We start from the raw sequence: 12,161 nt of genomic DNA on the forward strand, positions 1-12,161 counted from the left end.
CAGTGATCCACAGTGTTCTCCCCATTCTTGGCTTCCTGCACTGGTTTATCATCTTTCGTCTGCTCATTAACTGTGGCTGCACACTCGAGATTTATTATGATTATCATCTTCTTCTGATAGCTATTTTCTTTAACATGTCATGAACTAATATGCTTTCAATGCTGTCTTTTTGTCCAATAATCCAAGTCCTCACACCCATATCTGAATTTTCCTCTCTTTGTTTTGTCTGTAGGACTCTCACACTTGTAGCAACTCTTTGTTGTACCAGATATTGGTGCCAACCCTCACCACTGTCTTCCTCCAAAGCAGTGCAAGGATATAGGACTCACGCATCTCTAAGGCTTCCTGCATTCCTCTAGCAGCTGGAGCGTGCTGACCTTCTGGGACAGGCCAGAAGGGCCAAGGAGTTAACACTCAGCCACAATTCTCAACAGCGAAGGAAGAGAAATTAGTGGAAAAATACATCAATTTCCTGGCCTTTCAGTGGGCAATTCTGAGGCAAGCTCTACAGTCTCCCACAGCTTCCTCACTAATACATCTGTTTCTGGTCATCTTGCCTCTCCTGTGTCATTTCCCCTCTCCTTCACAATGCTTCCTGGGATTGTCTCCCAAATAAATTACTTATACCCAAATCCTTATCTAAAAGACTGCTTTAGGGTAGGTAGAGGTGATCCAGGCTAAGACAGAGGTCTTGTTAATACTTAAAATATGTTAAAGATTATAATAACCTCAAAACCAGCACTCCAACTTCTTTGATTCTCAGTTAGCTTACCTTTTAGTCTTCTCTTGAGAGCTGAGTGCTACAGGGATATGAGGCTTTTACAGACACACTTAACTTCTCTCTCCAGTTTTACAGTGTCACCCCAAGTAAGTCATGTATCTCTTCTGATTCTGTGTGAGTGTGTGTGTATGTATGTATATATGTATACACTACATATATGTATGTATATGTGTGTGTATAACACAAACACACACACACAAGTAAAACAGCACTATCCAGAGCTGTTGTAGCATTAAATAAAATAAACCATGATATATATACACACATGTAAAATAGTACTTTCCAGGGCTGTTCCAGCATTAAATAAAATAAAGCATGCAAAACACCTTTTACTTTGTCTTCATCCCATTATAATGTAGTAGTTTCAAATTTAGGAAATAAGCTACAACTTTCTTTCCTGGGGTGTTTTCCTGCCAATAATTGAGCTAACTTAGAAAATTAAGAATGGAAATCACAAATATTGAGATTATTCTCCGATATGAACATAAATTAACTACATGGCGAAGTTTTTTTATGAAGATATTACAGAATGGACCACTCTACTGAAGTACGTGGGGTTTGTTGTTTGCTTTGCTAGACATTCCTTAAACACAGAGCTCATAAAAACTATAAATAATACTCTCATGGTCTAATATGAGAACTAACCCACAATAAACAATTTGGATATTGACTAACAAAGATATCATGAAAACTGTTTATTTACAAAACAATCTAAGGCAGAAATAACATTTGACATATCAAAGGCAAAGAGTTGTAAGAGGAACTCAAGAAGTAGCTTTGTTACTTATGGGTATTATGGTGTTAAAGGTAAAACATTGGTAATGACCATTCCCTTCTCAATAGCTTCCTACAGACCCAGTCAGTATTAATATCGGGTTTGTTGTCTTTTACTGATTCTTTATTTCTGACAACTCCCTTCTTTTGTACTTTCATCTTCCTACACATTCCTCCCCTTCCTAAAATTTCCTCATTTTCTCCAATATGATTTATAGCTCAGAAGATTTTCTGTTGACTGCATGCACATTTAAATATAAATCATGTCTTCAGCAGTTGGTTTATATTGAAAATGTAGATCGAACTCAATATCTGTCTGTAATGAATCAAAAGTAGCTGGTATGATCATAGTCTAAATAATCAGAGTCTGTGTGGATTTACAGCAACATTATTAGTACATGATTAATCAGTACCTAATGCAAACCAGTTCATACCCAACATTTACTGAGTCATTTTATCTTACATTAAAGTCCTGTGGCACTGTTTCAGATCAGTTAAGAGTTTTGCTTTGTATGATAGTACATTGTTAAACTTGCCATCTGGTCCAACAGCTGACGTGGCTCACACAAGCCTGGAGAGGCCCCAGAGCTTTACTCCTGGGAAATATTTGGTCTACTGAGTGGTGTCATGATTACTGGTTCATAGCTTTTTTAATAGCCTTTGAAATGAATTGCAGAAAAATCTCCACACTGAGGAAATCCTAAATTGAAATTAATTTGTTAGGAAAGCATTCACTTACCTGAGGACCAGGTTGACCCTGAAATTGAAAAGAAAAAAAGAAAAAGGGAAAACAATTACAAAATTTTTTTTTAAAGTGACTGTTTTCACAACCCAAACTTAAACTAGTTCAGAAAATCTTTTCAAAATATTTTAATACCTAACCACTTACAAATTTTAGTTTGTAGTTTTAAAAAATCATATTGTATCTTAATATTTTTATTGTATGTTATTTATCTAAAATCTTGCTATTATGGTCTGTTATATGTTAATTCCAAAATGACTAAGGGCTTTAGTATGCTCTAGAATTGGAGAAAAGGAAGGTAAAAGATGAACTACATTATCATAATGAATGGGGTACTTAAAGAGAAGGCCTTCTAGCCCAGACTGTTACTATGAGCTACATGTTCAAAGAGCACAGTGATAAGAAAAAAAGAGGCAGATATTTTTAGTTTTAGAATTCCCTAAATCTTTGGATTTCTCATTGTTTCAATAATACTTTAAGTCAATTTTAAAAATAAACACCAATCTTTTACTCTGTATAATCCAACCTAAGGGCATTATAAAAGAATATGAGGGGTCTTAGGCTCAATTAAAGTATGTCATAACTCTTCACTCAGTCAACAGATCATGGAACCACTGGACAATCTGATTCAATTTGAATGTCACTTTCTTGTTGATTAAGCTGATAAAAATTTCAAAGCAGCATGACTATAAAACCTTCTAAAATCAACTGTGAATAAAAGTATTGATTACACGTCACTTCTTATTTTTTTATTAAAAATTTTTTTTTCTTTTTCTGTGAGAGAGAGAGATACTGTGAGCAGAGGAGGGTCAGAGAGAGAGAGGGAGATACAGAATCTGAAGCAAGCTCCAGGCTCTGAGCTGTCAGCACAGAGCCCAACACAGGGCTCGAACCCACGAACTGTGAGATCGGACCTGAGCCGAAGTCGGACACTTAACCGAGTCACACAGGCTTCCCCCACATCACCTTCTTAAAATCTCTAATTGGGTTTCATGTAAGATGGGACGAGAAGCTCGAACCCACGAACTGTGAGATCAGGACCTGAGCCAAAGCCAGTCACTTAACCAACATAGTCACTTAACCAACTGAGCCACCCAGGCGCCCTCTACATCAACTTCTTAAAATCTCTAATTGGGTTTCATGTAAGATGGGATGAAATAAAAAGTACACATAGAGTTAGGGAATCCTTAAAACTAAATTAATAATGTACAATCTCATTGTGCCAGTTCTATGCCGCTGGATATCAATACAGAAATGCATGTTCCGAGAACATTTTCCCTTTCGCTCCCTCTTTCTCTCTTTCCCTCTCTTTCATCCCCTCTCCAGGCTTGGAATTTCTCTAGGTACTTGTTCGCTAACTGGGGATAAAACAGATGATTTTCAAGAGCTTTGTCTGAAGATGTGGTTAGCCAGGTTTTATCGAATCAAACCAGAGAAGGGAGCTAAACCAGTTACAGTGGATGTTACTCACCCACTCCTGCACCATAGTGGTGGAGAGGGAAAAAAGAATAACATTCATTTATTCCTTTCTGAGAACCAGGCACTTTCGGATATGTTATTCCATTTATTCCTTATAATTGTGCGGCATTTTACAAATGAAGAAACTGAGGGTCACAGAAATAAGTTAACAGTCACACAGCCTATAGGTGGAGAAGCCAGAATTTAAACTCAAATCTGATTCCAATGTTCATGCATTTTCCACCAGGTCATTCTGCCTTTCAGCAAGTTTAAACTTGCCATTGTATGCAGCCTTGCTCAGATCAACAATGGTATCAGAGCACTCTTCAAGTGTGCAGATGCTCTAAATCTCCCAACCACTCCTGGACTACAAAGCACAGTGTGAATCTCTGCTTCTAGGTGCAGACTTAGGACTGGCAGGAACTCAGCCTGTTAACTGATACTTGTATCCAAACCAGGTCAGCCAAGTTTCAAGAGGGTAACAGACAACCCTAAAGGTGGGGAACCTACAAAGGCAGGGCTCTCAACCTACATGTAGATCTTCCTAGATCCATGTAATGGATGAAATTACAATACGTGCTCACTCTCACCTGCACTCGGTTTCTCTGGATGCTTTACTTTTCTGACCTTTCTGACATTTTCAACTAATGCAAACTCAGAAATGTGAACATGCATCTTTAAAAGAATTTCAGAATATATGTGTCTTCTACATTTTTTTTGGAAAACTAAAGGTAGGAATGTCTAAAATCAAAAATAATTTTTTCAAAAGAGTATCGCTTAGCATAACTGCAGAGATTGTTCTGCAGATGAGACTTTTCCTGTCTATTTTTATTTTTTTTAATTTTTTTGTTTTATTTATTTTTGCAACAGAGAGAGACAGAGCATGAGTGGGGGAGGGGCAGAGAGAGAGGGAGACAGAGAACCTGAAACAGGCTCCAGGCTCTGAGCTGTCAGCACAGAGCCCAAAGCAGGGCTCAAACCCACGAACCATGAGATCATGACCTGAGCTGAAGTCGGACGCTTAACCAACTAAGCCACCCAGGCGCCCCTCCTGTCTATTTTTATTTTTTATTTATTCATTTTTTAAATTTTTATTTATTTATTTTTTTTACAAATAGTTTATTGTCTGGTTTCCATATAACATCCAGTGCTCATCCCCACAAGTGCCCTCCTGTCTATTTTTAAAATGTGGCATTTCTGCCATTACACTGAACAAATGATTTTAATGCAACATATGCATACATTTATATGTTACTATATACAAATATTCATTGTGTTTTGGATTTTACGTTAGTGGTTGTGAAAACAAACAATAAATGACAGTAAAATTAAACAGTTGGCTTTGGGGTGCCTGGGTGGCTCAATCAGTTAAGCATCTGACTTGATTTTAGCTCAGGTCATGATCTCACTGATTGTGGGATCTAGCCCCACATTGAGCTCTGCATTGTCAGCATGGAGCTTGCTTGGGATTCTCTCTCTCCTCATTTTTTGTCCTTCCTCATCACTCACACACTCTCTCTCTATTTCTTTCTCTTTTTCTCAAAAAGTAGATAAACATTTTTTAAAAATTGACTTTTACATAAACATTAAAAATCATATAGTACCAGGAAACTCAGACAACTCTAATGTATGATAATGAATTTCAAATGTCTATGGTGTGCATGTGTGCATACATGTATGTGTGTGTGTAGGGTGGAGAGCATGAAAAAGAGGGATGGAAGTGAGTTGGTAGACAGGCTTTCCTGAAAATGATGCATATAACATGGTAAGTTTGATAACTCTCCCTAAAACATGGATTACACAATGCAAACCTTACAAATGTTACACAAGATTCCAGGACTGTCTACATCAAATCTTCTCAATCAGTGTGATGTGACAACTATTCCCTAGAAAACATCAAGAAAACTTGTCAGGAGACGGTCCAGTAGCTGGAGTCTTGTAGTCATTACAATAGAACTATCCAGAAAAATGAGAAAGTGATCAGAGGGCAAGTTTCCGTGGCCATGGCAGTGCCGGCTTCCTCCATGGGAGTGCACAACATAGAAAGACATTGGATAAGAGCTCGAAAGTGAAGAGCATCTCAGAAACTCCCTTATGATTGAGGACATTGGGCATAAAGACTTTACAGACAAATAGCCAAAAGAAACATCTCAGAATTTCTTTAAGTTGCTTCTGAATAGTTCATTGAGAAATCCAAGTATTTGCATTCATTCGTGGGTTTTTCTAGTCTATTCTAATTTATGGGTGGGGAACTTTATTAGTAATCAACTGTGAAAGTTTTTCTCAGTTTTCTAAAATATACTCTCAACGAATAGTTGTAATTGTGACTAAGACTCACAAAATACAACTTAGATTGAAATTTTAAAACTGTAATGCCTGAAAAGGACCTTTTTCCCGAGCAAATCACCAAACTGTTTCTAGAAATGAAAACTCAAACCTAGTATAATCAAGAGCCATTCCAAGGGTTAAATCACAGAAATACTAAAGTTTGAAAAATAGACGTAAAGGTGGAGAATGCTGGGTGCTGTGAATCACTGATTTACTGTATGTCAACAGCTCAATGCAATGCCCTCCAGGCAGCTCAGGCACCAGCGTGAAGGAAAAGAAACAGCCAGAGGAGTGACTTTAAAAAGTGGTAATCAGAACAGCATGGTGGAAAACAATCAGCCAGTAGCTGATGCTTGACAGAAAAGTGTTCAAAGCAAGTTGAAAGTTCTGTGAGTCAAGTAAACCACAATGGAGCATGATAAATGAGATGACATATCACTCGACTAGGTATTGTTACTTTAGGCAATTAAAGAGCAATATTAACCATTCCTAGTTAGGCTGTTATCACAATTACAGCTGCCAAAAAGTGCTAACATCCTTCTCTAAATCGACAAAGTCATTTAGATTTCTCACTGAGGCAATTAGTTTCACTACATGATATTTTTTTATGGATAGTAAATCTGTGTCATTCCTTTTCAGACGGGAAAAATGCCATTTTCCCATTAACACATGCACAGATAAGCACACAAGTTTGTACTTTTAAAGTACAATCTTACTTTTGAAACACTAATTAGGATAACAGACCCACATAAATCAGACTTACATACATCTTTACTGTGATACATTTTGCAATAAAAACTCTCTCATTTTGCAAAAACTTGAGGGAATATAGTATGGTTTTTGCAACTTTAAAAGGTGCTACATCTGCTTCAAGGTAATTAGAAAGAAAATACTTTAATAACTTACAAGTTTATCCTTAAACCTCTCAAGCTTGCTGCCACGTTTAGTACCCTCAGATTCAGATTCATTTCATTCTCTTAAATTGCCAGAAAATACTTCAAAATAATAATTTCTATGAGTTGCATTTTGGAACCCTTACTGTCTAAAAAAAGATGATTGGAAGATGATTATTATGATTTCATGATCTCTTGAAAAGTCTCAAATCCACACATTCAGATGTCAAGTTTATTTTTCTTTTCAGGGGAAAATAGTGTCTGAAGTAGGCATCCAGGTAAAGCTTTAGAGTGACATCATAGGAACTCTGAGTAGCAACAGGATTGTCCTGATGGCAGGATGTTTTAAGGACCAATAGATCCTAGCATAAAGCCATCTCAATGGGATTCCTTAACCAAACTGCAGTTTGATCTACGGTCTGTGCCACTAAGTGCAACAGATATGTTCTACGCCTGCAGTACCAGGAACAGGTATATTACTCGTCCTCACTATATGGTGGAATTGTTCACATTTCATCCCCGGTATCTCCATGCCCAAGTTACAAGGTGCTTCAGAAACAATTGTTAAATTGCTAAAAGGTGAGAATATTTTGACTAGTCCACCGATGGTTTACAATATCCTTAAAGAATCGTTAGTAAGTCTACTATTCTTACATTACAGGATTATGTTTTCAAAATATACTTTCCCAAAAGAGTTTTCTTCACTTCTATTCATGGCAGAATAAACACATCCTGCCAAAGAACAAGTCCATCCCCTCAAAGGAATCTTACTTAGATAACAGAGAAGGAACTAAGACAGAGGGCTGTGGAGGCTTCAGTGGAGGATTTACATACCTACACAAATGCCACCGAACAAAAGCCATGAGAGCTCGACTACCCTGAAGAAAAACCACTCCCTGGTTTGATTAAGCCTCCATATCCAATTAATGTGAGAATGTTATATCAAAATACTTTGTAAATTATAAAATGCTATACAAATACAGCATGGCAATTTATAGTAGCTTATAAAACCAATACCAACAAGTCATTCTACTAATTCAAATTTAGATAAAAGTGTCTCTTAATTTAAAAAACAAATTAACATGCAAATGATATACTGCAGAGAAAAGCAATTGAAGAAATAAAGCATTATGGATTATGTGTATTAATTAAAAAATGACTTTGCAAAGACTGTATAATCTCTCAATATCTATAACTGTTCATGCTTCCAGGGACTTACACGCTTGACTGAAATAAATATTATTCATAATTTATATTGCCTGTTGTGTTATCTTACAAGATAGATATTAATAATTCTTACCTTAGCCACAGTCACATAATACTACTTAGATAAGAGTATTTCGATTTAAGGTTTTCTTTTAAAAATTACTTAATCCCTGGTGGTTTTAATCCTGGGAAAGAAAAGTCATATTCCACTCCAGAGGGGAAAAAATAGCTATAGGCTCAAACCTGGTGGATATATCTTTTCTAAAACTGAGATAAAGAAAAAAACAAGGGCAAACATAGAGATGGTCTTGTTGGGTTCAACATATTGAAGAAAATAAAAATTGATTCAAAATGGAAGATGTCTTCCGTTTTCTTTTTTTTTTTCTTAAGAGTAAACGTTCATAATGATAACAGAAAGGTAAAGAATTTTATCATGTGCATTTTTTGTCATTAAAAGTTTCACATACTTCATATAAGTAAGATAAAGACTCTATATATTAATTTACAACATTAAAACTTATTGGATGCCTAACATTCTACTGAGGTTGATTTACATTTTTGCTTACATCTTTTGATAAAAATATTTGACTGACTATATCCCGGATCGTTTCCTTATTATACAACACTGAAAATGCACTGTTATTTCAATTATGAAGTTCATATGTTTTATTTACTTATTTTGTGGTACATAAAATACAGATTGTATATTTTCTAGGATATAATTTTACATATGTATACATATGTATTCATACAGACATATATTTGTTAATCTATCTCTATGAAGAGAAGAAAGAAGAGAAAGAAAGGAAGGGAGAGAAGGAGAGAGGAGAGGAAGGTGTGAGGAAAAAGAGAGAAAAAAAGTATACAAAAATGGCAATTATCTCTGGGTAGTGGAATTATGAGTAATTATTTCCATCTTTGGAGTTTCCTATACTTTTCAAAATTTTACTAGTCCCATGTCTTGATTGTAAAAATATTTATCATATGATACTTAATTCCCTGCAGAAAACTCTTTAACAGAATTTCAACTAAGTTGTTAAATGTTTTCCATAGTAAATTCATTCATTTAAAGGTCTAGGCCAGTGATTTTGAATTACATTTTCCAACTTCTCCCAGTTAAGGGCGTTTATAATCACTTGGAAGAATGTTGCAAAACTATTAAAATTATCCTTCAAAGTTCAATAAGTAAAGGTTTTGAATTCAGTTTCAGGGTATGTCTCACATCACTTTTAGGAGTAGATTAGGAGTAGAGAAAGAGGCAGAAAAGTTCCAGAGTCAAGCACTCAATGATAGGAAGTTGGCTCCACATAGTATGAGGATCCTACCAGGCTGAGTTTGTTAGAAACTTTGCTATTTTGCAAACCAAAATATTTGGGTTTGGGGATTAAGCTGTGTCATTTCGTGGATTCATTTGAAGAACTTATGCTTTAGGCTATAAATGCGTATTAAACTTCTAAAACATAATACTTCCCAAGTATTTTTACCAACTGGCATGGAATCAAGAAGGGCTATCAAGGTGTAAATAAATGACAAGTTTTACAAACATTTTAGTAGGACACAATAAATATATAGAACACTTGTGAGGAGAGACACCTGCTCAGCTTCCATAGTTTTAAAAACACATGCTTTTTAAAGAATGCTAAGGCAATTTTTACTTCCTTGCCAATTTTTATTATATTGCATATAAGGAATAATTTGGTTTCTCCCATGTTTATTAACATCTTTAAAGTGTACTATTTTGATTGTTCCAGATAAATACTGGAAGTCAATTTATAAACATCTCTCAGGCTGATTAAATTTATATAAGTGCCCAATTCCAATTTTGTAAAAATTGTGCAAAAGATGCACTTGACAGTGCACTCAATAGCTGTGTGTCCTAGATGTTGTGCATTAACAAATCAGTGCTAGCAATGTCAGTTAATTCATAATGCATGAGTCAAGTAATGCATATTGCTCCAGGGAGAACGAACTCTAAAATGGAAAACCTGTTTTAAAATTGCAGAGAAGTTTTGCAAATTGAGAAACTTATGTGCTTTAGGATAGAAGATGTTTGGTACTGCATCATAATAACTCCCACTTACTATCATAAGACACCAAGAGCTTTCTAAATGACACCTCTGTTACAATAAGCCTGCAAATTAAGGGTCATTTCCATAATTTTATAGTTGAACAAATCAGGTCTCCAAGAGGTTAGTAGCATGCCTAGAGTCACATAGCTTCTAAAAGGGGAAGCTGGAATATGAACATTGGTCTGACTTGAACCCTTTTGTGCTCTCACTTGCATCATGCTGGTGGCTGAAGCTATGGGTTTGAAAGAGATTACCCAGAGGAAGCAAGAGGCAGTGATTCTTAACCCTCTTAACTTGAATAAAAGTTATTGTTGCTCTAGTTAGAAATATCCATACGACACACAAAATTTTACACATACACACACACACACACACATATACACACACACAAACAACCAAAAAAAACCTAAGTTCAATGATCAATTCTCTATGAGTCATTCATCCCAGGATAAGAGAAATATATCTCTGGGTAGAGAAATAGAAACATTTTAAGAACAAGAGAGGATGAGTGTCCCAGAAAGGAAATAGGAGAAAAGAATTAAAACCAGCAACAAACTAGAGTTATAAAAGTCAAGCTTTGAAAGAATTTCAAAAAGAGAGATTAAAATGAAGACCACAAAGAGTCTACAGCATTTAAACAATAGGAATTCAGAATCTTTATTGTAACTGATTGAAGAGTGAGGTGAAGAAATTAAGACAAGGATAAGCTCCTCAGATGGCAAGCACGTGTCATCTGAAGTGTTAAGTATGACAGATTATTGACGGCTGCCTGGAATAATGGGTTACAAGAAGATTCTGAGACTGGGAAAGGCTGTTGGGATTAACCAGCAAAGGGCAAAAAAGTAGAAAGTGTGAGTATTAACTATTTGCCAACCTGCATAGACAATTCTTTTGAGTAAGTGTGTGTGAAGGGAAGGGAAGATAAGATAGTAGTTAAAAGGAACACTGGGTTGAGGAAAAGCATTTTTCTTTGTTTTTGTGGTAAAGTGAGAAAGGTTTTTAAAATGTTTACAAACTGACAGAAAACTTAGCTAAGAGAAAAGAAGCAGCTTGTAAAGCAAAATTAATATGGTGTCAGAGAATAAAGGTCAGGAAATAGGGTGTCGCTTTGTCTGAGAAGAGGAGAAAGAAAGTGAGGACTAAGATACATTGGGATGTACAGAGACAGAAAATGGAGGTATTCTGTGCCCTAAATCTCAAGGGATTCTGAAGAAGTTTTCTGGGTATGCGATGGGTGTGAAAACAGTAAGGCTGATTATTTATTCATTCAGCTAATATTTGTTAAGCATCTCCAGTGTGCCAGGCATTCTTTGGGTACTGGAAATATAGTAAATAAAACAAAGTCCCTACTATCATTCTTGTTGGGGGAGACAGATTTTAAGAGAATGTTTATAAATAATGTGGTAGGTGGTGATAACAGTTAAGAAGAAAAATCTATGAGGACAAGAAGGCTAAGAGAGCGATTCAGTGGGAGGATGGCATTTTATAGGGTGGTCACAGAAGGACTGTCCAAACAGAGGAAAAGGGTGGAAAGGAACAGCAAGTTCCTCCTCCATCTATAAGGTGGAGATAAAGTGTTTAGTAACTGACAGAGCACCTGGACTAGAGGGAGCAATGGAAAAGGGGTAAGGAGTGAAGTCATAGAGATGGAAGGGACGGATTGCCTACAATTTTATAAGTCATGATAAGAAGTTGGTTTTTAACTGAAATGAGCTAGAAAACTGCAAGGAGAAGGTTTTGTACAAAGAAATGATAGAATCTGAATCATATTTGAAAAGGATTATGTTCATTGTGGGGAAAGGGCTGTAAGAGGGCAAGGGTGTAAACACAAAGAGAAGCCAGGAGGCTTTTGCAGTGATCCAAGTGCAAGATAAATAATGGGATAGGCCGGAAGGTAGTTAGTGGTGAAG

The 12,161-nt window shown here is 36.1% G+C and overlaps 1 protein-coding gene across 1 annotated transcript in view; it reads right to left on the reverse strand.

Annotated features, from left to right (window-relative positions):
* COL25A1 (collagen type XXV alpha 1 chain) overlaps positions 1–12,161 on the reverse strand; it is a 450,359-nt gene that overhangs the window by 172,412 nt on the left and 265,786 nt on the right. The window contains exon 5 of the mRNA XM_077778460.1: positions 2,295–2,312. Coding sequence (XP_077634586.1) covers positions 2,295–2,312 — 18 coding nt within the window. The remainder of the gene's footprint in view (positions 1–2,294; positions 2,313–12,161) is intronic.

Source organism: Crocuta crocuta, unplaced genomic scaffold (genome assembly GCF_008692635.1).
Source record: "Crocuta crocuta isolate KB4526 unplaced genomic scaffold, BGI_CrCroc_1.0 scaffold587, whole genome shotgun sequence".
NCBI classification, from domain to species: Eukaryota; Metazoa; Chordata; class Mammalia; order Carnivora; family Hyaenidae; genus Crocuta; species Crocuta crocuta.